The sequence below is a fragment of the Arachis hypogaea genome, chromosome 4 (genome assembly GCF_003086295.3).
Source record: "Arachis hypogaea cultivar Tifrunner chromosome 4, arahy.Tifrunner.gnm2.J5K5, whole genome shotgun sequence".
NCBI classification, from domain to species: domain Eukaryota; kingdom Viridiplantae; phylum Streptophyta; class Magnoliopsida; order Fabales; family Fabaceae; genus Arachis; species Arachis hypogaea.
Genome location: NC_092039.1, coordinates 127,794,790 through 127,821,255, shown reverse-complemented (window position 1 = coordinate 127,821,255; position 26,466 = coordinate 127,794,790). Strand labels below are relative to the sequence as shown.

The 26,466-nt window shown below is 33.7% G+C and overlaps 2 protein-coding genes and 1 long non-coding RNA gene across 4 annotated transcripts; 1 reads left to right on the top strand and 2 right to left on the bottom strand.

The window, feature by feature from the left end:
- Window positions 1–245: 245 nt before the first annotated feature.
- On the bottom strand, window positions 246–3,305 carry LOC112744918 (protein DETOXIFICATION 9-like). Of its 2 annotated transcripts, none has more exons than XR_011880663.1 (7): window positions 2,897–3,277; window positions 1,678–2,222; window positions 1,456–1,542; window positions 1,278–1,334; window positions 951–1,189; window positions 582–816; window positions 246–485 (listed from the first exon to the last, which is right to left on the bottom strand). XR_011880663.1 is itself a non-coding variant. In XM_072234179.1 (7 exons), the coding sequence occupies exons 1-7, from the start codon at window positions 3,191–3,193 to the stop codon at window positions 414–416; spliced, it is 1,503 nt and encodes a 500-aa protein (XP_072090280.1). In that variant the 5' UTR covers window positions 3,194–3,305; the 3' UTR covers window positions 246–413. The 2 variants fall into 2 exon arrangements, 1 of the variants encoding a protein (XP_072090280.1); XM_072234179.1 differs by having other exon boundaries at window positions 582–787; window positions 2,897–3,305.
- An 11,544-nt stretch (window positions 3,306–14,849) lies between these two features.
- On the bottom strand, window positions 14,850–16,783 carry LOC112744917 (uncharacterized). Its single transcript, XR_011880662.1, has 3 exons — window positions 15,861–16,783; window positions 15,670–15,775; window positions 14,850–15,246 (listed from the first exon to the last, which is right to left on the bottom strand). It is a non-coding gene; the product is annotated as an uncharacterized lncRNA (long non-coding RNA).
- Window positions 16,784–17,397: 614 nt separating this feature from the next.
- On the top strand, window positions 17,398–25,650 carry LOC112744916 (DNA ligase 6-like). The gene is made up of 19 exons (XM_072234178.1): window positions 17,398–20,116; window positions 20,226–20,343; window positions 20,479–20,560; window positions 20,955–21,057; window positions 21,156–21,252; window positions 21,421–21,523; window positions 22,015–22,143; window positions 22,280–22,327; window positions 22,713–22,810; window positions 22,934–22,999; window positions 23,171–23,330; window positions 23,432–23,539; window positions 23,775–23,824; window positions 23,915–23,949; window positions 24,213–24,274; window positions 24,359–24,520; window positions 24,609–24,697; window positions 24,933–25,032; window positions 25,135–25,650. Exons 1-19 carry the CDS (start codon window positions 17,848–17,850, stop codon window positions 25,441–25,443), a joined length of 4,188 nt encoding a protein of 1,395 aa, XP_072090279.1. The 5' UTR covers window positions 17,398–17,847; the 3' UTR covers window positions 25,444–25,650.
- The last annotated feature ends 816 nt before the right edge of the window (window positions 25,651–26,466 follow it).

Below are 26,466 nucleotides of genomic sequence, written 5' to 3'. Positions count from 1 at the left end.
GAAAATTTTCAAGTATGCCGTCATACCGATGTTTCAATGATTTTTAACCGTTGATCTTAATTATAAAAAATATATATAATATATATATAATTAAGATCAACGGTTAAAAATCATTGATATACCGGTACGACGGTATACTTGAAAATCTTCCCATACATTAATGCTCATGAAAAAGTCTTATCAGTCACATTACAATTCAATTCTGGGATCTGTTACATGCTTACATTAATCTGGCACAGGCTCAATTCCAGTCCAAAATTCATATATACAGATAAAGCTTAGCATTTTTCTGTTAACATAATTAGAGTACACTTCTCCAATCTCCAGTCACATAAAAAAAATTACCAAAAAAATAAAAATAAATAGCAAAAACCAAAAATTGACATCAAAATTTCAGTATTTCATTTCTGATCTCATACTGATGATACAGATACATCACCATCTTTAATTGAGTTCTCTGCTATTCTCTCTCTTGCTTTTGTTGCCTGCAATAATAACAGCCATATATAACACAATCAAAAACAGAAAATGTAAGGTAAAGTTGGACAATAATTAAGAAATAAATAAAAAAAAAAACAAACCTCTTTTTCCCAATCTGTTAATGCTGTTACAATAGCAAGTATAATTACTACTAGACAAGAGCCAGATAAAGTTCCCATCCAGAGTCCCTTAGCATTGAGTTTTAGGCCAAATCCCAAGAACAATGCAATTGGAGCTCCAACAAGATAATAGCCTCCAAGGTTCACATAAGCTCCTATTTGTTGAAATCCTCCACCTCTTGCAACCCCTTCAAATTAATTGCTAATAAGATGTTCTCTCCAATTGAATAAATAACAAAAAAATTAGTCGCCAAATCAGTCATCTGTATAGAATATATGGTGACTGATTTTTAGTGTATACGTAACATTTTTGAAAGACACTATTAACAATTTAAGGAAAGTGGAACTTACCAGAAAGAACTCCTATTAGACTATCAGCAATAACAGAAACACAAAGAAGAGGAGCCATTTTTGCAACATTTTCTATAACTTGCATGTCATTGCTGTAAGCATTTCCTAACACATTCCTGAAACATATGAAGAAGCTGCTTACAATAACTGCCTCTGTAACTGCAACTGTAACAATCACACGAATGATTCCTTTAGCCGCCTTCGGATTCCCTGCTCCTAATTCATTCGACACGCGAGTGCTGCAAATTCATCATAGGATCATATCATTTGCAACAGTTTTGGTTATGAAATTTGAATAAACAAACAGTTTTAGTTTTGTCACCAAACCTTGCAGAAGCTCCAACAGCATAAGGAATGAAGAAGTGCAATGTAGTAGTGTTAAGGCTGCAAATTAAAAGTTTAAAATTAAACAAGTTTAGAAAAACCTCTTCTTAAGTATTTCTCTAAAGATGTTTTCATGTTAAGCAGTTTAGTTAAACATATCAAACCATCTAATGATTCTTACCAGACCGAAAGAATCGAGGTTTCTAGTTGAGGATTAGGTAGGAGACCAGAAAATAATGTAAGAAGCTCAAATGACCACCATTCAAAACTGTATGCACATTGAAATGAGAATCATATAGGTTAGGAGAATAAGAACAAAAATCAAATACCAAAATGTAACAAAACAAATCAAGTGTGTTATGAAAGATGCTAAGTTTATACATGATGTTATAATTATATTTACCAAAACATGAGTCCAGAAGGGATAGCATATTGCAAGAACTCAGAAATGCATTTTAAAGCATTACTAGAAAACACAATCTTGGATTTCTCACATGATGATGAACACTTCATGTAAACAACAAGGCCAATGGCATTCAACCAATATGAAATTGCAATAGCAAATGCTGCTCCAATGTGTCCTAGTCCAAATTTAAACACCAGACCCCAACAAATAGGTACATGAAAACACAGAGCCGCGACAGAGCTGAAAACCATGGGATAGATCATACTCTGAGTCTGGAAGTATCGAGTCATGGCTTGAAGGACGGCGTAGCCATACAGAGCCGGGATCAGGCATATACAGTACTCGCGAGCCACGAGGGAAATCGCGGGGTCTTGGCCAAAAAGCAATAGTATCTTGTCCATGAATATCCATATCAGAGATATGGGGAGACAAACCAGAGTTAGAGTACCAATTGCACAACAAGTGTAGTTTCCAAGACTTCTGAATTCTTCAGCACCATAGGTTTGGCCACATAAGGTTTCTAATGCACCAGCCATCCCTATCTACAATGCATTTCAAACTCAAATCAATGATCAAGAGCACATGGAAGAGATAAATCTAGAACTCTCTATATGCAAGTGGATTGCAAGATAATTCTGAGTCTTCATGTGAAGTTTATACTTAAGGGTGAAAACTCAGGTGAAGTCGACTTCACGTGAAGTTGATACATGAAAGCCGTTACATAAAAATTTAGTCAAATCAGTCAAATCATCTAACGGTTCTCAGATATCAACTTCACGTGAAGTCGACTGCACCTGAGTTTCCATCATACTTAAGAACCGTTAGATAATTTAACAAATTCAACTAAATTATCATCTTACAGTTCTCAACTATCAACTATCAACTTCACATGAAGACAACTGTATGTGAATCTGAAGCTAAAAAGAAAGGACAAGTTAAGAAAACATTCATATATGACTCAAGACACTTTTAACTAGCATAATTAAGATAATCTCCAACATCATCTGTAGTAATTACATGATCACCTTCACATACTTAGTAACAAAGCCCTTTTAAGAATCCATGCACAAAGGGAACGAAATCCCAAGATAAAAGGATGTTTTACCTTTCTTAGATCTATGTTACAAAACAAAGTGGATCAAATAAACTAGTAATTAAGGATCAAAATACATGCTCTTAGAATCCCTAATATGAAAAGAAGAGATTGAGAACTTACAAGGATACTGAAGCCAGTAACTTCAGCAAAAGAAGTAGCAATGGCAACACCAGAGAAGGTTACAAGTACACCAAGATGGCCAACCATCATCATAGACACAACTTGTAGAAGGTACTGAGACACAGTCACAGCCACCATTGGAGCAGCCATGGAACCTACCCTCTTTAACTCTTGCCAAAACAATGCACTCTCCACTACCCCATTAATATTATTATTATTACTATTCTTGTTCACCTCTTTTTCTTCTTCTTCTCTCCTTGTTAGAAGCAGTGGTATTGCTGCTTCCTCTTTGTTCATCTTCTCTCTAGAGGTTTCTATATGAAAAACTAAGTTAAGGTTGTTAAATGTTAATCAAACAAGTGCAATAAGAGAAGAAGCGAGTATCAATAACAAGCGTTATAAAGAGGATAAGGACAAAAAAGTGGTTTTCATATTATAATTTGGAAAAGTATATAACCAACAACATTGGTAAACATCGTCAATAATAATTATATCGAATGTTTATTTTATTAAGTGTGCAGATAATTATTCTAATATTAAAATTTAAATAAATAATTTAAAAATATAATATATTTTTATTTTATTGATAATTATTTATATTATTTAAAAAATTATTAATTATTTAACATAATCCTTATAATTATCCTAAGGTGTTCATGAGCTGGACCATATTGAATTTAATTACTCTCAAATTTGATCCTAATAAACCATACGTTTTATTTTAATCTAACCTGAAAATGACTTGAAAAAAAATTAGTATATATAAATTTATTTATACATTTTATATAATAGATTAATAAAATTTTATTTTTAAAATTAAAATTAATAAATATTATATTACATTTATATAAAAATAAATTATCTTAAAGTAAAACCGCTTCTATATAATATAAATAAATATTAATTAAAATATAAAAATATAATATTATATTATTAATTTTATTTAAAAAATATTTTTATTATAAAAAATAACATTGAGTTGGCCCGAGTAATTTGAAACAAATTCGAATTTATCTTAAAGATAACACTAAATAAAAGAGACAAATTCAAATGCGATAAAATATATCTGAAATTTTGAATTAATCGGATTTTGACGACTTTAGTCGTATTAACACGACCACTAAATATGTTTTGTTTATACAATAAGTAAATATAACAAAAAACATAAGTCAAAATTAAAATTTAATTTTACTTTAATTTTTATATTTAGTATTTCTGTATTTTTATGCTAAAATATTTACTAAACATAGTAAATTATTGTTATTTAGTATTTACTTTTTCATGGTATGGTATGTCTCAATCATATATGCTTGAACGGTCCACCGCGAGCATGAACAAAAAGTTATCATTAAAAAAAAAAGAAAGTGACACGACAATATAATACGTGATCAATTTTAGATCTTTGTCTACTTTTTCTATATATCATGCTCTTTTTCGTCGGAAATTATTTTTAATATGGAAGTGGTAATAGTGTTTTATTTGAATATTAATATTTAAAGAGTAGTATATGTTAGGAAATTATTTGATTTCCTAACTTATTTGTAATAATTTCCTAACTTATTTGTGGGCAATATATATATTAATTATAATCACAAATTATGCTATTTCAAATTAAATGACTTATATAATGATGATCTCATTTATTGTTTTAAATGCTAATTGAATAAGTCATTATTACTTTTGATTTGGAATTAAATGAGAATAAAACCGGATATTATCTTTTGTTCCTTAGATAATTATCTTTTTGGATTTTAGATATATTATCTTTTGGGCTTTAGATACTATTTTATTTGGGCTTAAGGGTTTAATGGGTGCCATGCTCAAATATAAATAGACCTTCAGGGTTTCGGTCCCCAATATACCAAAGCCGCCTTTGTTACTCTTTCCCCATCAAAAGAGTTACAGTTCAGCCTCTTAGGAATACAGAAGGCTTTGGTTGAGGAAGATCGAAAGAACCACAAGATCCAAACTCTTCCGATCGTATGATTCACGTTTATGAATTCAGGTACGTTTCCGCATTATGATATATATATTTTTGGTGATTCAATATGGATGATCTGGAATATTGAAATTAATTTATTCTAACAAGTGGTATCAGAGCCGTCCATAATTTAATCATCAAAATATTCAGTTTACTATTTCTTTTGGATTAATATATGTATATGCGTACGTCGTATACATTTGCGTTTTTTGTGCTGTAAAATTACATATATATATTTTTTAAACATCCTTAACTGGTTCGGTTTGTTGCTACCGCATATATATATAATTTACTATGTGCCTGCATTATAAATATATATATGTATATATGCCGTCATAGGTTAGTTCTATATATATATACACTGGTGCTATTATATATGTAAATTCGGAGACATCATCATCATTTTTTTTTCGGCTATACACATTGCTGTGTATCTGTGATGGATACGTCCTGTATTCGGTTATCTTTTTTTTTTTTGAGATGATACTCATAAAATTATTTTGATAAATAAATATTAATAGAATAATAATAAAAAAAATGTTATTTAATTGTCACATAAGGAAATTAGTAACAATTTGGATTATTATACCCATTTATTTTATAAAGATTTAGTTTTAGAATAAATTGATTGAACATTATGCTGCCAAAGTAGCATCTTTTGTGAAAATTAATTTATTTAAAATATTAGGAATATGGTGATATGTAATTCATGTGAATATTGGTCAGCCCAAAGGAAGGCCTATATTTGGCCGAATTACATATACATATTAATGGTAAATAAATATTTGGGTATAACTAATTAAGAATAAAGTAATACTTATTATTTATGCGAACAATAATCGGCCCAAAGGAAGTTTATTATTTGGCCAAATAATAAGCATTGCACACTTCTGTTTATTTTCTATTAATTATGCGGTCAATAATCGGGCCAAAGGAAGGTTATTGTTTGGCCAATTAATAGAAAATATATGCGGTAATAAATAGGTTGCGAAATTTAAGTTTCCATGTGCGCATTAAGTCGGTCCAAAGAAAGGCTTAATGTGTGACAGGAATTTTGACAATATTTGATTACTGCAATGAGAGTATCACTTACAGTTAATTTTTCTATCCAAAGATTGAAAATTAATGTTGTGCTAGATATCTCAATATGGATTTTTTTCCCATTAATTAACTAATGTCTACTGCATGTTCTTTTTGTTCTAATCCAGAAACTATGGCTTTAGCTACCAATGTTTCTGCACAAATTAGCAGTATTCCTATGCTGAATGGTTCAAACTTTAAAGTTTGGAAGGATACCGTGGAGATTGTCCTCGGTTGTATGGACCTAGATATAGCTCTTCGAGAGGAGAAACCCACTTCCACTCCGGAAAACCTCAATGAGGTTAAAATAGAGAAGTGGGAGAGATCCAATCGAATGAGCATTATGATCATGAAACGCTCAATTCCTGAGGCGTTTCGGGGCTCAATTACTGAGGATAAAGATGCCAAACAGTTCCTAAAGGATGTTGAAAAATTCTTTACTAAGAATGAAAAGGCGGAGACAAGTAGTCTTTTGAGCAAACTTGTCTCCATGAGGTATAAAGGTAACGGGAACATAAGGGAGTACATTATGGAAATGTCTCATCTTGCTTCAAAATTAAAAACACTAAAATTAGAGTTGTCTGAATATTTACTCGTGCATTTCATTTTGATTTCCCTTCCTGCACACTTTGGGCAATTCAAAGTGAGTTATAACACTTTGAAGGACACTTGGTCCTTAAATGAGCTTATATCTCACTGTGTGCAAGAAGAAGAGAGGCTACAGCAAGATAAGACTGAAAGTGCTCACATGGCTTCATCTTCTCAGTATAAAAGAAAGCGTGATACTACTGCGGATGTGCCTTCTCAGCAGAAAAAGGATAAGAAACAAGATCAAGTTTCAACTTGTTTCTTCTGTAAGAAGGTGGGACACGTGAAGAAGGATTGTACCAAATATGCCACCTGGCGTGTAAAGAAGGGTATAATTCTTACTTTCGTTTGTTCTGAGGCTAGTTTAAGTTATGCACCTGTTGATACTTGGTGGGTAGATTCTGTTACTTCTACTCATGTAAGTGTTATTATGCAGGGTTGCCTGTGGAGCCGACCACCAAGTGATGCTGAAAGATACATCTATGTGGCAAACGGCAATATAGTTGCAGTCGAAGCTATAGGAACCTTTAGATTATGTTCCACGAGTGGATTTTACTTGGATTTATTAGAGACAGTTTATGTACCGTCATTTAGACAAATTTTGGTTTCTGTTTCTCGTTTGGACAAATCAGGTTTTTTTTTTGTTCGTTCGGAGACAATAAAGTCAGTCTCTTTTATAATTCGAATAATATTTGCTCTGGTCATTTGGTGGATAATCTATATAGGCTTAACTTAAATTCCTATAATAATGAAATACTGCAAACGGGTACAAAACAAAATTGAATGAGAATTCGGCATCATTATGGCACAAACGCTTAGGCCACATCTCTAAACAGAGAATTCAAAGGCTCGTGTCGGATGAAATTCTCGGACCCCTAAATTTGGCGGACTTTGAAGTCTGCATTGAGTGCATAAAGGGAAAAAGGACAAACGAAAGGAAATTAGGTGCCGAGAGAGCTAAAGATGTCTTAGAACTAATACATACCGATATATGTGGCACATTCCCTACTGTCTCTTGGAATGGACAACGGTACTTTATTACGTTCATAGATGATTACTCTCGTTACGGGTATCTATATTTAATTCATGAAAAGTCCCAAGCCTTGGATGTTTTCAAGTCTTTCAAAGCTGAAGTTGAACTTCAACTTGGAAAGAAAATTAAAGCTGTCAAATCTGATCGTGGTGGTGAATACTACGGAAGATATGACGGTTCAGGTGAGCAACGTCCTGGGCCTTTTGCTCTTTTCCTAGAGGAGTGTGGTATTGTTCCGCAATACACTATGCCAGGCAAACCTAGCATGAATGGTGTTGCAGAGTGAAGGAACCGAACTCTTAAGGACATGGTGAGAAGTATGATTAGTCATTCTTCCTTGCCTGAATCACTCTGGGGAGAAGCCTTAAAGACCGCAGTGTACATCCTTAATAGGGTGCCAAGCAAAGCAGTTAACAAAACCCCATATGAAATTTGGACTGGGAAAAGGCCTAGTATAAAGCATTTGCATATTTGGGGATATCCAGCTGAGGCGCGACCTTATAGGCCGCATGAAAGAAAATTGGACTCAAGGACAATTAGTTGCTACTTTGTTGGTTACGCTGAGCGTTCACGGGGTACAAGTTTTACAATCCTGCATCAAGGTCTATTTATTGAAACGGAAAATGCGAGATTTCTTGAGGATGTTGAGTTTGGGGGGAAAGGAAATATTAGGAATGTTGCTTTTGATGAGGATTCTATAACTGACAATGATCAGGACCTTGTGCCTATTATTGTTCAAGATACAGTTATAGTACAAAAGCACAATGAGAATCCTGTTGTAAATCCAGCTACAGTACAAGAGAACAATGAGAATATTGTTGTTGCTCAAGATACTGCTACAGTACAGGAAAATAATGAGAATCCTCCTCAATCCCAACCCATACAGCAAGCTCAACAACCTCAAGAAGTGTCATTAAGGAGATCTAATAGAAAAGGAGAAAATCCATCTATGGTCTCGAACAAGCTTCCCATCAATGGTATCACAAGTTTCATCAAGTCATTACCTCATACGGTTTTGAGGTAAATATTATAGATGAGTGTGTATACCGCAAGTTCAGTGGGAGTAAATACATTCTTTTGGTCTTACATGTTGATGACATTCTACTTGCCAGTAGCGATATAGGCTTGTTGCATGAAACTAAGAAATTTCTATCGAACAAATTCGAAATGAAAGATCTTGGTGATGCCTCTTTTGTATTAGGAATCGAGATACTAAGAGATTGCTCTCAAGGTATTCTTGGATTGTCACAAAATAACTATATCGAAAAGATTTTAAGTAGATATGTCATAGAAAGTTGTAGACCAATGGACACACCCGTAGTTAAAGGAGACAAGTTCAGTCTCAAGCAATGCCCTAAAAATGATCTTGAGAGGACAGCAATGCATGATAAGCCTTATGCATCAGCACTAGGGAATTTAATGTATGCTCAAGTCTACATACATCCCGATATATCATTTATAGTGGGAGTATTGGGTAGATACTTGAGCAATCCGGATATGGATCATTGGATAGCTGTTAAACACGTAATGCGTTGTTTAAAGAGAACAAATGATTACATGCTTATTTATCGGAGATCAGAAAATTTAGAGATCATAAGGTACTCTGATTCCGACTTCATGGCATATGGTTGCGAAACTTTGTCACTAAGCTTCATATAGTAGATGACATTGAAATGCCATTAAAGATATTTTGTGACAACAAGTCAGCAGTACCATACTCCAATAACAATAAGAGCTTGACAAAATCGAAGCATACAGACATCAAGTTCTTAGTTGTCAAGGAGAAAGGTTAAGAAAAAACAGACTTCCATAGAATATATAGGAACAGAGTATATGCTAGCAGACTCATTAACCAAGGAATTGATCCCTAAAGTCTTTCATGAGCACACTGCTCGAATGGGTGTCAATAGTTGTGATGTCTTGGTTTAGTGGGAGTTTATGCTATATGTCCTATGACAGATATTGAGTTATTTTTCTGCAGAATTAAGTTGATGGTTTATTTCATGTTATATGAAATGTTCATTTTGCAATATTTGTATTGTGTTTGATCTCAATAAAGTTGGACCAGCTGGAAATAGACATGCATGAGATCATTTGGCATGTAATTTCCATATTACTCATCCAAATTTGATCTATGTCGTTAAGTATATTAGGATGGTGATTGGCGTGGTTTAGTCACGGCATTTAATGTGATAAAAGTTGCGGTAGTTCCATATCTAATGTATGAGACGGACCAGATTGTTAAAGTAATGAGAGAAATAGCATTCAGATGCGCGCATAAAGTTTATAAAGATGTGATTATGTCAAGAAATAATATATGTATAGCCCAAGTGGGAGATTGTTAGGAAATTATTTGATTTCCTAACTTATTTGTGGGCAATACATATATTAATTATAATCACAAATTATGCTATTTCAAATTAAATGACTTATATAATGATGATCTCATTTATTGTTTTAAATGCTAATTGAATAAGTCATTATTACTTTTGATTTGGAATTAAATGAGAATAAAACCGGATATTATCTTTTGTTCCTTAGATAATTATCTTTTTGGATTTTAGATATATTATCTTTTGGGCTTTAGATACTATTTTATTTGGGCTTAAGGGTTTAATGGGTGCCATGCCCAAATATAAATAGACCTTCAGGGTTTCGGTCCCCAATATACCAAAGCCGCCTTTGTTACTCTTTCCCTATCAAAAGAGTTACAGTTCAGCCTCCTAGGAATACAGAAGGCTTTGGTTGAGGAAGATAGAAAGAACCACAAGATCCAAACTCTTCCGATCGTATGATTCATGTTTATGAATTCAGGTACGTTTCCGCATTATGATATATATATTTTTGGTGATTCAATATGAATGATCTGGAATATTGAAATTAATTTATTCTAACATTATAATATTATGAAAATATTTAATACGTCCTCACATATTGATTGGGATGTTGTCACATGTCTTATATACGTTTCATGAGTTGATTTTTTACTTCTAAAATCTACCCATATGTAATTATATCAAATAATCTCATTTCTAACAAGAACACCAATATTTTTTTTATATAAAAAAATTAGTCCTTTTTCGTCTCGGTGATTATTCTATTTTATATATAAATAAAAATTCAGGTGTAGTCAAATTCACGTGAAATTGATAACTAAGAATTATTAGATAAAAATTTAGTCAAATTATTTAAATTATTTAAAAACTCTCATCTAATACTTTACGTGAAGTTGACTATACCTGAATTTTCACTTATATATATATATACACACGTTTTGTATCATTATAGGCATCTATATGACTGTTTTTGTTTCTGAGAATAGAACAAGATAAAACACTGAGAATAAGACATAAAGGACAGACACAATTTTGTATTTTTATATTCTGTTTGGTGATAAACTAAAACAAATTATTAAAATCTAATTTATTCTTATTTTTTTATTCAAAAAATTTGAGACAAAATATATAATAATAAAAGTATAATTATAAAAAATTAATAAGAATAATAAAAAAAAAATAAAAAATAAAATATATTTTTTATTAGTATTTTTATATTTTTTTTATTAAAATAAATACAAAATATACTAATTTAATATTTTTAGATACATTGCTTCTATTTATATATTTTTTATCAAACATAATTTTATATTTAAGTATTATTATTTCAGTGTCATATTTCTGTAAACAAAATTGAAGGACAACCGAAATGAAAGCTAAGAAGATCAGTGAACTTGACCCACACACGAAATTAATTACTAAGATTCCAACTTAATTAGCGTTTCCAACCCTAATGTTATTTTGACTCATCACAGGTATTTGCGATGTAGACAGTCAAAAAGTCAAAAGTCAAATTAACATGTTGGGCAAGTTCAATGGACGACAAACTTCAAAGCAATCGGTAGTAGAAAATTTCTCATCTTCACTAATTAATTTGATGATAAAATAAATAAGATAGTATTTTATTTTTATAATAAAATTTCTTAAGAAATCTCTTTCCCCCCACCCCCCTTTTAGTGATTTACTCATATAATATTTGATATTTCTGCTGCATATATATATATGCATCCAAACTCAAAGTTTGATTCATTTTCCAATCATGCATGGTGACTACAAATTGGTGTAACCCTCGCTCCAATAATATTAGTTCTCCATAAAATATATGTAGCAGGTTTCAATAATGCATGTGATGATGATAGCTAAACCTGTTCGTCGTGTTACATTATTTATGTACTTGATTATGATTTTATCTTATACAAATAGACCAATTTATATATTCAATAAAATTTAGACACCAAAAAAATATATTCAATAAATTTGTTGATTTTTAGTCTATTAAAAATATTTGTATACTAAAATTTAAATTTTAACTTAAATTTTAATAATATAAAAATAAAATATTAGTCTAAAATATTAATTAATATTGATAAAAAATTATTCTATAACATTTTTATATAAATATTATTTTATTTTCATTCTCATAAAAAATTTAATTGGTTGAAAATTAAATAAGAAATAAGTACCACTTTATATATACTTGACTATATTCCCATAGTGATTTATAAGATTTTCGATTTTTTACCATGAAAAATCTAATGTTAGTTGAGAGAAGAAACTCATTATCTTCTCATCAAGTGTTATGGATTTAAATTTTTATCTTTACCAAAAAAAAAAAATTATATTTTGAATCAATTATCTCATTCATCAAAATATTTACAAATTAACAAAATAATTTATACCAAGGAATATTGTATAGGTTAAATTACACAGTTAGTCCTTACATTTTTAGTGAAATTGTAAATTAGTCCCTACTTTAAAAGTTTGTAATTGGGTCTTTAAAGATAATTAAAATTTACAATTTAGTCCATGTTGTTCAAAAAGTGTTTGATTTAACAGAATATTCTCAGCATATTCTCGATTTTAATAGAATATTTTTAGCATATCCTGATAATATTCTATTAAATCAACACTTTTTGACTGACGGGAGTAAATTACAAATTTTAATTCTCTTTAGGAGCTCAATTACAAACTTTTAAAGTGTAAGGACCAATTTGTAATTTAATTGAAAGTGTACGTACCAACTGTGTAATTTAACCTATTGTATAATAATAATAGGTTTAATTACTCTGTTGGTCCCTATGGTTTTGTAAAATTTTCAATTAGGTCTCTATACCTTTTTTTTAATTGAGTTATTGCACCAAATTTTTTTTAATTGGATCCTTACATTTTTTTCTTTTTATTTTGGTCCATGTACTAATTTTTTTTTAGTTGAGTCCCTATAAAATTAAGTCAATTACTACTAAGAGAGATTTAATTGAAAAAAAAAATTGATACAGAAATCCAATTAAAAAATATATAAAAACTTAATTAAAAATTTTACAAAACTATAGAAACCAACAGAATAATTAAACGATAATAATATGAGTTAGGTAAGGCAACCTGACGGAACATTAGTGGAAGGACCGTACCAATAATGAATGAATTAGGCACGTAGTATGGTTGTAATCTTATTAGTGATTATCCTATAAATAAAAGCTAATAAGTGAACCATGCAGAAATAATTTTCTATAAAGCAGGCTCAAACGAATGTGATGAAGTTACAGAACACATGGAATAGAATAGAGACATTATTGCTAGGCAAATAGAACCGTCTCCAGTTGGTAACTATAGTCATATAGGTGAAACTCGAAAGTACGTAACCAACTCCATAACTTTATTATAACTAACCGTCCCCAGTTGATAACTACTTAACCACATGTTTCCATTTTCTTCATAATTTCTAGCATAATCAATTAATCATCATTATTTTGTCTGCAAAGTGGAGTAAAAAGCTGTCTATAAGGCTAAGCTAACATTTAAATGGCTACTAAAATTTGGATCCATTGTGCAATAATAATAATAACAATGCAAGCATACGTGTGCCTATTTCATTCATAAAAAAATTATGTCATGCTTTTCTATATTAATTCCGATAGAGAGACAATAAAAAATTTAAATAATTTGAACAATAGATTGTAAATTTAACTCAATACATATAAAAAATAAAAAATATTTTATAAATTATCTAAATAAAAAAATTTACTTAGTTATTTTAAAAAAACAACTATTTCAAACTCTAATTTATCAAAGCATTTCATTTCAATATCCTCTTCTTTTTCAACTGGCTGTCACTCCCACCTTAATCAATAATCATCTCATTTTACTGTCGTTCCTTAGCTTGCAACACGTCGCCACCGGCATCACTCACTCCTAGTAAAAATAACCATCTATTTAAGGATAAAAATAATAATCTGCATACCAAATGAATTGAATATCTAACATATTTGAATTATATATAACCAAACTCAATCCAATAAAAATAATCATTTACATAAGAATTAAAATAATAATCCGCATACATACTAAAATGATCATCCTAAATTGGCCATTGAAGTAGAATAAGAAGGAGATGAATGAACAGAAGAAGCAACCATGATCAAGCTCACTTAGCCGCGTACGTCCCTCTATGTTGGTCGGATCTGTCGCGGATGGCGACGCTGGGACGGTGAACGCTGTGGGCTGCACGAGAGTCTGCATGGTCGGCGGTAGGTGGGTAGCGAGAAGGAGGCTGTTTGAGGCTAGTGCAGTGCGATCGGACGTTCGCAGAGAGACTGGATGGCGTTGGCTGAAGGCTGGGCGACGGCGGGTGGGTAGCGTGAAGGAAGCTATCCGAGGCTGATGCGGCGCGATCGGACGTCCGCGAAAAGGCTGGGCACACTACAAAAAATTCTGGTAAAAACGGCGGTTTTTTTGGGTATTTACGGCGGTTTGAACCGCCATTATTACCAATAATGGCGGTTTCGTAAAGCGACGTAATTCTGGGCGCCATTCTGGTTATTACGGCGGTTTTTGAATAGGTTAAAACGGCGGTTTGAACCGCCATTATTACCCTGACAGAGTGGCATTTTGGTTGGTTAAAATGACAGTTCAAACCGCCGTTATTTCCAGGGTTAAATGGCGGTTTTTGGATAGGTTAAAACGGCGGTTTGAACCGTCATTATTACCTGACAGAATAGCATTTTGGTTGGTTAAAACGGCATTTTTGAACCGTCATTTTTACCCTGACAGTAGCGTTTTGGTTGGTTAAAATGGCATTTTTGAACCGCCGTTTTACCCTGACAGTGACATTTTTTATCGTTTAAAAAAAAAAATTTTACTGTTATTTTTATCGCGTTAAATAAATAATTTTGTGATTAAAATTTCACAATAGCAAATATATAACTCTTAAACAAAATATTAATACAATATATAATTTTTTATTATTGAAAATCAAAAGTAATAAGTCCTATACAAAACCTTGTCTTACTAAACTTACCAAAATACAAGCATTGCAAATTTGCAATAAACACTAATTAGTCAAATCTACCATCCAGTTCCCTAAACTATGTTAATATCTAATAATGTATTTAAATCATCTAATAAGTGCTGTTTTTACTACTTAGAATATGAATATACAAGACAAGTAGCTTAGCTTAGCTAAGTCATGATGAATAAATTTTGGAGGCCAAAAGTTTCCTTCTTTTGTAATTAACTTTAAAATAAGCCTGCCTTAGTTTCTTGGTCTCTTGTGTGAGTTTCATCCCAGGAACTTGTTCCAACATCTTTGTTTCTTGCTCCATCTTGTAAGGAGAATCTGAGATAGAAAATGACTCAAGTTCAGAAAACGATATATACTAAGTGTATACGTATACAAAAAAGATGAAATACGCTCTAATTATATATGGATATGAAGGACATGTGGAAAGCAGAAAAAAATAATTAAGATATATAGCTTATAAAAATTTTTCCTACTTATAGCGGTTCCTCATTTGTCCTTCATACAGGATTTTTCCTTATAAAAATTTTAATAGATTATAATATATAACTTATGCTATAGTAATAAGACTTATACTATCAAACTTTAGACCATAAACTATGAAGTCTTATGCTTTACAAAATACCAGGACCAGACAGTCTACTTGTGCTTCTGTGCTACGTTCCACACATGACAAATGACACAGTTTTGTCAGAATTTTTTCAAGAAAAAAACAAACTAATAGCTAATGAAATCATATACCTGTTTGAACTCTCCAAGATCAATATACATGTAGTAAGAGTCAGAGAACTCGTCAATTTCTTCTTGTAACTTCTTCCTTGTTACTTCAGATAGGAAGAGGAAGTACCTTTTATAGAAAATATTTAAGGCAACGTATCATCAGAAGAGTTTAACAGGATGTAAAGAAGTTCATATTCAGTCATGAAACTCACTTTGGCTGTAAGGGGACAAGCTTCTTTTGTGAGCAGCAATCTAATATCCAACTGTAGTGAATGATATCACCATGACGTTTTGTAGCTTCAAATTTTAGTAAAGTTTTTTAATTGCTTTCTTATCAAGTTTAGTGACTTTTTTTTGGGTTGAAAAAGTGTAGTGACTTCAAAACACTACTCGTTAAAATCCAACCATTATTAGTAAAGAATCATGGGAAGCTTGAACCGTGCTCCATGTAACCAGTAACTGGACTAGTGGACTAGTGGTAGGTGTAATGTATGATGATATAATTAATTAAACTACTTAACCAAGAGAATTATACTTAGAGAGCTATTGAGACGAAAGCTTTACAAAACTCAGATTCAACTAATCAGGACCACCATTGAAGGGGAAAAAGAAAATAAAGGCTCTGTAAAAGCTTATCCAAATTAGAATTAAGAAAATTTAAGATCAACTAAGATGCACAAAACCAGATAGCAGAAGCTCCACCGAGGACAACAACGATGGCGTTGCTTGTGGTGACGAGGAGATGAGCGGCGGCACAACGAACCCTCAAATCGAAGCCAGAAAACCTAATCAAAGAAGAGCGCTCCTTCGAAGGCAGCAACAACGGCATTGCCGCCAGAGGAGAGCATCGTGGATGAGATCGCAGATCTCATGTTGCGGTGGAGTTTCTTCTTGGTTCTCACATTGTGATGGAGGTTCCATTGAATAGCATAGCCTTTATTAGTGAAATAGAATAGTTTTTTTTTATCAGGGAAGGAGGAGCGAAGTAATGGCGTTTAAAACTGCCAAAATCACCAAAAAGCTACCACTTTCTACAAACGAATTATGGCAGCCGTATAAACCGCCTCACTTTAGGAAAATAACGGCAGTTTTATATAACCGCCATTCTATTAATGCCATTTTATATCTATTTTTTTGTAGTGGCAACGTCGGCTAAAGGTTGGCGGGCGACGGTTGAAGTCTGGGTTCGGACTAGAAAGCGGAAAAATGAAGCGACGGCTGGATTACTCTACAGACCGGAATTCGCGAATGGAAAAGATACCAGATGTAATTGTACCATTTGTGATTTGGTTTAATTTAAAATTTTTATTTTTTCTTTTTTATTCTATTATTTACATTGTTTACTATTCTTATTATCTTTTTATACTTTTTTTTTCTATATTTTAAATGAAAATAATATTGTTGACCCAATTGGTGAACAATGAAAATGTGTATATTAGTGAAAATTTTAAGTTAAGATTAATAATTTGTAAATATTCCTATAAACACTAAAAAATTTCCAGAACTATATCCCTCTAATAGAATATATATATATATATATATATATATATATATATATATATATATATATATATATTTTTTTTTTTTCTGGTTCTCCACAGTATCTCCTAACCCCACAGGACAAGGACTAATCCGTCGCGGTACTGAGCTCCATTTAAGGGTTTGCTGCTGGCCAATGGGTTACTACTGCATGCACAAGGTGGTATTCGAACTTACAACACTTGTTTAAATGGACTAGTGAACTAACCACTAAATCAATCCAACTTGATTTTTTTTTAATATATTTTTGTTGTGTTCAGAGAATAATACAATGAATTGAAGCCACATAAACATAACTTTAGTTTTTGGACAAGAAGCTAGATACGGTTTTTGTTAAAACTTAACAGATCAGTGGTGATGGAAAGGAAAATTGTTTGGACGAGTTTGGGCCAAAGTTTGGACTCAAAATAAATGATCTTAACCGGCTCAATATATAAGCAAAAAAATTCCCCAGGAAACAAAAAATATTATCCACGTAGGAACCAGAAACTCAGTTCCTTTTCTTGATTTCTTCTTCTTCTTGAGACTTCTTCTACTTCTTCTTCTTCTTCTTCTTCCCCTTCCACCATTGTTCCAATTCGAAGCTCAAAACAATGTAACAGAATCAACGTTACATACTCATTTCTTCTCTCTTAGCATTAGTTCATCTTCGCATGCACGATGGATCCACAACTCACACCCCAAACCCTAAACTCCACCAGTTTATTCCTTGCCGCCACAACAGCCACCACTCATTCCGAACAACCACCACATTCACTCTCCCTCACCACCGTTCCTTCCACCGTACCACGCTCCAAGCTCATCCCGAACACTCGCTTCCTCGTCGACGCCTTCCGCCACGCCGACACAGCATTCTCCGTCTCCTACTTCCTCTCTCACTTCCACTCCGATCACTACACCGGTCTCTCCCATTCTTGGTCCCGCGGCATTGTCTTCTGCTCCGCCACCACCGCCTCCCTCCTCCAACGAATCCTCGGAGTCCCCAAACGCTTCCTTGTACCCCTTCCCCTTTGCCAGCCCGTTGAAATCGACGGCGCGGAGGTCACGCTGGTCGACGCGAACCACTGCCCTGGCGCGGTCCAGTTCCTATTCAAGGTCCCAACAAAAGAAGAAGGGAAGAAATTCGAGAGGTATGTTCACACTGGCGATTTCAGGTTTTGTAATTCAATGATTTTGGAGCCTGCAATTCTTGATTTCGTTGGCTGTGATGCTGTGTTCTTGGATACTACTTATTGCAACCCAAAGTTTGTGTTTCCTTCGCAAGAGGAGAGTGTTGATTATGTGGTTAGTGTAGTCGAGAGGGTTATTAGTGATTGTGGTGGTGATGGTAGTGGTGTTTTGTTTCTTGTTGCTACTTATGTTATTGGGAAGGAAAAGATTTTGGTTGAACTTGCACGGAGAGTGAAGAGGAAGGTGCATGTGGATGCTAGGAAAATGGAGGTTTTGAGGGTGCTTGGGTATGGAGAGAGTGGTGTGTTTACCGAGGACAGTTCAGAGAGTAATATTCATGTTGTTGGCTGGAATGTATTGGGGGAGACATGGCCGTATTTTAAGCCAAATTTCGTTAGGATGAAGGAGATTATGATTGAGAGAGGGTACTCCAAGGTTGTGGGATTTGTGCCAACCGGATGGACTTATGAAGTAAAGGGCAATACGTTCGCAGTGAGGTCCAAGGATTCATTTGAGATTCATCTCGTGCCGTATAGCGAGCATTCCAACTACGAGGAGCTCAGGGAGTATGTGAAGTTTTTGAAGCCAAGGGGTGTTGTTCCGACAGTGGGTTTGGATGTTGAGAAAAGCGACAGTAAGCATGCTGAAAAAATGAGGAAGTATTTTGCTGGATTGGTTGATGAGACGGCCAACAAGCATGAATTTCTAAAGGGATTTCACCGTGCCACAGGCGACACAGATTTCTTGGTTGAGAAGGATGTTAATGATGGTCAGAAGCCAGGAAAAAACATGGAGGAAGGAATCAAGCCATCTGAGTTGGATGGTGAGGAAAGTACAACTCCGTATGTTGCTGCTAGTGTGCCCTCTTCTACTGGGGAACCGTGTACAGAAAGTGTTACTTTACTAACTGATGAAGAAAAAGAGAAAATGATTGAAGAACTTGGTAATTGTTTGCCGGCATGGGTCACTCGAAGCCAAATGTTAGAGCTGATCAGCATCTCAGGGAGCAATGTTGTTGAAGCTGCTTCTAATTTTTATGAACGTGAAACTGAATTTCACAAGCAAGCATTTTCTTGTCAAACTTCTTCGGTGTCCAAGTGCAGCTCACTAAATGACATAGATTCTCCTTCAAAAGCTTGCCTGAATTCGAGCAGCACTACCAAAAATAACGATGTTTTTCCAAGCCAGGACTCTACTAAACTAACTATCTTGAAGCATACAGTTTTAAGTCAAGCTTCCTCTGCCAAAAGGAATAAAATTAGTGGAAGTAAGCCAAACAAGAAAGTAAAAGTCAAAGCAAAGTCACAGTCACAATCAAGTGATCCAAAGCAGTCCACCATAACAAAATTCTTCAGCAAAGTATTGCCTGTGAAGCCTAGTGTTGCTCAGTCTGATCGTTCTGAATTGATGATTGGCGTAAGCCCTAAAGTTGAAAATATGTTGCCAGATGATGTTGGAAATCGGTACAAGGATGAGATTGATCAGTTTATGCAAATAATAAATGGGAAAGAGTCATTAAAAGATCATGCCATAACTATAATTGAGAAGGCAAAAGGAGATGTAAATAAGGCATTGGATATATATTACTGTAATTCTGGAAATCTTGGTGAAAAGGAAATTTCAGTTCAAGCAGAGTGTAAAATTGATAGCTCTTTAGAGAAGAATTGTGTGTTACATGAATTGAAAGGCATTCCTGATACCACCGTGAAGAGAATTCATGTAACTCTACCACTTGAGAAATACAATCCTAAAGAGCATGGTTTGTGTTAATTTCTTATCTCTTAATATCTTTGTAAATTGATTATATGTATTCTTTATACTCAAGATCTGTTTCATAAAGTATGTACAAAACTTGAATTAATGAACAGCTTGTTGGAAAGATGGGCAGCCTGCACCATATTTACATCTTGCACGAACCTTCAGCCTTCTGGAGGATGAGAAAGGAAAGATTAAGGCTACTTCAATGTTATGCAATACATTCCGAAGGTTGATACTGATCACACTCATTGTTGCTATGCATCTTTTCTATCCTTTTTGCTTTTTATGGAATAATGAAACAATTTTACCTGTTATGTGCTAATTGAGGAATGTTTTCTACTTGCAATGTTTCTATCACGACAGTTTGCTGGCCCTGTCTCCAGCAGATGTGCTGCCTGCTGTGTACCTATGTACAAACAAAATTGCAGCAGACCATGAAAAGATGGTAGGGTTATTTCCTGTCTTGATGATTTGGCAATTCGTTTAACATCTTCAATTCTTCATTATTAATGAAATTGAAACTTCATCTTGACTCTTGAATAATTTGGAAAACTCAAAAGGATAAAATCCAGTTGTCAGTTTGAAGTCCACTTTACACTTACAACAATAATGACATAACCTTTTCCTATTACTGAATCGTTTATTATCAAGTTGAAGGCCGCTTTACCTTTAAAAGTAGCTCTGGAAAAGTAGACTATTATTTCAGGTTCTGCATCATTTATTTACTTTTTGGTCTTCTATAATGACAATGGGTTTGATAATGAGAATAGGAGTCTACTATGTGGTATGGAGGGATTTGATGCACTAAGAAAGTTCTGTTTGTCATACCATCAATACAGGAACTAAACATTGGTGGAAGTATAGTTACTGCAGCACTTGAAGAGGCATGCGGAACAAATCGATCCAAAATAAGGGAGATGTATAACAAATTTGGCGATCTTGGTTGGATGATTGTTTCTCAATAGTTTTTGGCTGTTTTACTACACCTATTCAGTCTGTGAGGATTTTGAATAATGATGAATATCCTGGGATTATTAAAGGTGATGTTGCTCAAGAGTGTCGTCAAACACAGAGATTGCTTGCACCACCAACACCACTTCTGATTAAGGATGTTTTCTCTGCACTGCAAAAGATAAGGTATTATCAAGTATGTTCTTATTGATGCAGTACTACCTAACCTTTTTATATTTTTGTTCCACATGTTCTTATATAGTGCTAGCCGACCCCACCTAGTGGGATAAGGCTTTGTTGTTGTTGTTGTTATTGATGATGATGATGATAATGTTCTTATATAGTGCTCATCAGTTTACAAACAGGCCATGGAAGCACATCTCGGAAGAAAGACATTATCATTCGTCTCATGTGTTCCTGTCGTGAGAAGGAGATTAAATTTCTTGTTCGGACCTTGGTAAACCTCAGATTATATCTTTTTCTTCTTTCCGTTTCTCCTCCCGCTTTTTTGTGTTTATATGTGTGTTTTGATGCATAGAAATTTAGGAGGTAAGAATTAACCTTGTTTTCTCAGGGCTTGCATGCAGTCCCTGTTCAATCATCTTTAATTTAGCTTCGTGTGTAGGTCAGGAACTTAAGGATTGGGGCAATGCTTAGAACTGTTTTACCTCCATAAGCTCAAGCTGTTGTTATGAATTCTTTCCCTACAATGTGTGTGTGCGCGCGCTTAGAACTGTTTTACGTCCTGTGGCTCAAGCTGTTATGAATTCTTTCCCTACAATGTGTGCGTGTGTGTGTGCTTGCTTTGAACTGAGCTGTTGTTATGAATTCTTTCCCTACAGTGTTTTGATGCATAGAAATTTAGGAGGTAGGAATTAATCTTTTAAGTTTCCTGAGGGCTTGCATGCAGTCCCTGTTCAACCATCTTTAATTTAGCCTCTTGTGTAGGTCAGGAACTTAAGGATTGGGGCAATGCTTAAAACTGTTTTACCTGCCTTGGCTCAAGCTGTTGTTATGAATTCTTTCCCTACAGTACAACAAGAAGGAACTGCAGAGAATTTGAAGGAGAAGTTTCAGGTCCATTCTGCAACCTTTTGCTTTCACCTATGACCTAGTTTTCGACCTGTATTGGAAGTTGATTTATTGGGACTCCGAACGCCATTAATATTTCTTTGGGGTTTGTATTACTGAAATTTTCTCTTAATCGCTACAGGTCCTTTCTGTGGAAATTGTTGAAGCATATAACATAATTCCGAATTTGGTACGCATTTAATTTAATATTGGATGGCCAATCTTGCAATATATACAGATTTTATGATTTAAAGAATATTACTATCATGATCATTAGGTTGTTGTCAACTTAACCTCTTGTGGACTGATACATTGGGAATGGGTCCATTCATGTTCTTAGATGATAAATATGACTATTTGAGCTGTAGTAGAAAACTTAATTTTCATGCAAATGTGTGAATATACTTGGAGCAACATATCCCAAACTTACTTTATCTTGTCAATATTACAAGTGATAAGTAATGCATTCTGTGATATGCAGATTTTTTTGTCATGTTTGAATATCCAATAACTTTAGTGAAATTTCCCTGAATTTCTGCTGCTTCCAATGTTACACATTCATATCGTCATTGTAGGATCTCATAGTTCCATCTCTCATGAACAAAGGAATTGATTTTTCGGTTTCAAGTTTGTCAATGGTTCCTGGAATTCCTATTAAGCCTATGCTTGCAACGTATGTATTATTCCACACATCCAACCTTCTTTGAGTATGATTATATTTTAAGGCTCTTGAATATCAGTAACATCAATAGTACCCACTTACACCCTCCCTGGTTTCCTTTCTCTTTCTTCATAGGATCACCAATGGCATTCCCAAGGCATTGAACCTATTTCAAAATAAGGCATTTACTTGTGAATATAAGTATGCCCTATTCTCTGATCACTTATTTCCTGTAACATTTATTCTGTTCATGTCTCCCTTGACATGTCATTTTAGACAACAATGGACATATGTAAGAGAGTAATCCTTTGAAACACATGGATAATTCACAGTTTTACATCGCTTGTTCAATTGAATTGAATGAAATTCCAGGTATGATGGTCAGCGAGCTCAAATTCACAGATTAATTGATGGATCAATTCGTGTTTTTTCAAGAAATGGAGATGAATCAACATCAAGATTTCCTGATCTTATTGACATAATTAAGGAATCCTGCAAGCCTGTTGCTTCGACTTTCATAATTGATGCTGAAGTAAAAAAGGATATTTTCTACAACAAGTTACTACATTTTTGTACTTGTTAAAAAAGCTAATCTCTCCTAATTTTATGTTTCTGTTTGGTCGTTCCTTTCAGGTTGTTGGTATTGATAGAAAAAATGGATTTAGGATTATGTCTTTCCAGGAGCTATCTTCACGTGGTAAAGGAAGCAAAGATACTCTAGTTACTACAGAGAGCATAAAGGTTGGTAATTTACTTGCTTAAAAGAAACTGAAAAGTGTATATGCCTAAAGCAAAACAGCCTAAACTTCAAAATTTAACTTACCAAGCATAACTATTCTATTCTGTATTACTACATTTTCCCTTATAGCTGTCTTATGAAGGTTTCCCACATACCTCTCTATTATTCTAGTGCTCTGTCAACTCGGTTTCTAGTTGAATTCTCTGGATTTGTTACTGATATCTTCTGTTCACACAGGTGGATATTTGCATATTTGTCTTTGATATCATGTTTGCAAATGGAGAGCAGTAATTAACTCTAACTTACTTTTGTTCAAGTTTATGATAATTGTTGGTAGAAATTTTCTGTCTGTAGTGACACCTGAATACTTTCTGCAGGCTATTGGGTTTTCCTCTTCGCACAAGACGGAAATGTATGCATATGGTTATTTTGCAATCTTGTTAGATTATGTATTATCTGCATTTTCAGATGAGACAAAATGTACTAATACTCATAACTTCATTCTCATCATGACTCTCAAAATCATGTGTGATAGCAATACCAAACCAAATACGACAAGTAGTGGGGTGCTGACCTAAGCCTGGCTAAACCTTGGAAATCTTAATGCCATAATGCCTTCGAATTCCTGCTAGCCATTATCCTACTGCAATAATTTCTTATTTTGGAATTTTACAGATCTAAAGGATTTGTTATGTGATGAAAAACCAGGGTATTTTGAATATGCAAAGGAAATAACAGTGAGTGCTCAGTTTAAGATTACCAGTTTCTAGTTAAATTCATTTAATGTGCTTTATGTATGTATATGAACCCTTCAATTGTAGATTGAAGCAGACAAGGCTTGCGAAACTTGTAAAGACACATTAACCAAGATAAACGCTTTCTTGGAAGATGCTCTTCGTTCTTCCTGTGAAGGAATTATGGTGAAAACATTGGATGTAGATGCTGGTTATTCTCCGTCAAAGCGTTCTGATAAATGGTTAAAGGTCATTATTTTTCCTACAAATTTTTTGAGATAGACAGTGAAAAACAGATATTAGAATTTGTATAATGATTTGAGGCTCCATTTTGTAGGTCAAACGAGATTATGTCGATGGTTTAAATGATACTCTTGATTTGGTGCCAATTGGAGCTTGGCATGGAAATGGAAGGAAGGCCGGATGGTAATTCATCAACTTTCATATTTCTGCTATCTATTTAATAATTTAAGATTCTGTTAAGAAAATTAAAAGTACTTCATCTTACATTAAATTTGTCCGGTCAAGCATAAAAGAGCAGTTAGATGGATCCCCAGGTGTGTTCGTGCATGAATGAAACAAATTCATGGCAACTATGGTAATGATTGAAAGTGATGTGCTATACTGTGTCTGATTTGGAATTTTGGTCCTAATTTCGCAGGTATAGTCCATTTCTCATGGCATGTTATAATCCTGAAACTGAGGAATATCAAAGCGTGTGCCGAGTGATGTCTGGGTTCTCAGATTCGTTTTACATAGAGGTATATATAGCATCATATTTATTATTAACTGCATACCAATAAAACTATAAAGTACCATTTTCAGCTATCCTTTGTTGATGGAAAATTTTCATTGACTTGCAGATGAAAGAATTCTTCTCTGGGGACAAAGTCTTATCCAAAAAGCCGCTGTATTATCGAACAGCAGAGAAGCCCGACATGTGGTTTTGTCCGCAACTTGTTTGGGAGATACGAGGTGCAGAGTTCACGGTGTCCCCTGTTCATCATGCAGCCATCGGTTTAATTCATCTGTCTCGGGGCATCTCAATACGGTTTCCGAGATTTATTAGGCGTGTGTCGGATAGGAACCCAGAAGAGTGTAGTACAGCAGCAGATATTGTTAATTTGTTTCATTCTCAGCCAAGGAAGAAGGATGTCACAGCTGAAGATTGAATGTTGGTTTTGTTTTCTGTGTATAGATGATGGTTCTTGATGTATAGATGATTTCTAGGTTCAGCTTTATAAAATGTGTCAACGTTTAGTTTGTAGAAAGATTCTTAACCAGTAATCTCTTTGCTTTTTGGTATTTTACATAATACTACTATAGTTCATAGGGGTATAACAAATCTCAAATCTCAATTTCCATTTTCATTTTTCAAACTCTTGCATCTCTTTATTTGCATCTCTAATTCAGCAATGGCAACAGTCCAAGTCAACAGCATTTTCTTTCTTTGTAGTGTGTATTTCTCATGCATGTCAATAGAGTTTACAAATAACAAAAAAAGATCTCAAAAATCAATTTGCATAGTTTTTATAAATCATATTTTATGGTCATGCATTAGCAGTCTGAACGTGTGCATGGTAGGACGCCAAGTAGATTCATGCAAAGACAAATGCATAAGGTATAAAGACAATAACAAAGTTTTTATATTTCCATGTTGCTTGAGACATGACTCCAAATTAAACGGAAAACGCGGTTTCACCCATGCACCATAATTTAAGGTTAATTTGTCTATTTAAGCAGAATTTTCTTTTGGATTAACATAAACAAATGGAAGACAATATGGGACTTTTGTGTTTGGATTATACGCAGATCGGTATACAAAGGCAGATTGCAACCACAACGGAAAGGATACAATAAACAAGTCAATTAGACAATGTTTTGGGTAAGTAATAAAATCATATATATAGTCTTCATTTTTTTTCCCCTATATTTTATATACAACAAAAATTGTATTTGTCAAATTCAAACCACTCTCAGCAGGACATCATTTTTGTCATATTTTTCTGATAGTTAAATCAATGTAACTAAAATTACATGCCCTAAAGTAATTAATTCATAATAACATAAATAAACTATAACATTGGATAAGGGTAATGTCTGCATTGTATTTATTCATGGAAACTTAGGGATGGTGCTGGATTATGCAACTTGCTCCCTGTTTGGTTGAGAGCTCTATTCACATATACAGAATC

Excerpts from the sequence above, each read along its gene's own strand:
- LOC112744918 (XM_072234179.1), bottom strand. The coding sequence starts at position 3,193 with ATGAACAAAGAGGAAGCAGCAATACCACTGCTTCTAACAAGGAGAGAA. Across the intron at positions 2,223-2,896 it reads TTACTGGCTTCAGTATCCTT|ATAGGGATGGCTGGTGCATT; the intron begins GTAAGTTCTCAA and ends AATGCATTGTAG. Across the intron at positions 1,335-1,455 it reads ACCTCGATTCTTTCGGTCTG|CCTTAACACTACTACATTGC; the intron begins GTAAGAATCATT and ends TTTAATTTGCAG.
- LOC112744916 (XM_072234178.1), top strand. The coding sequence starts at position 17,848 with ATGGATCCACAACTCACACCCCAAACCCTAAACTCCACCAGTTTATTC. Across the intron at positions 20,561-20,954 it reads CAGCAGACCATGAAAAGATG|GAACTAAACATTGGTGGAAG; the intron begins GTAGGGTTATTT and ends CCATCAATACAG. Across the intron at positions 23,540-23,774 it reads TTACTACAGAGAGCATAAAG|GTGGATATTTGCATATTTGT; the intron begins GTTGGTAATTTA and ends CTGTTCACACAG.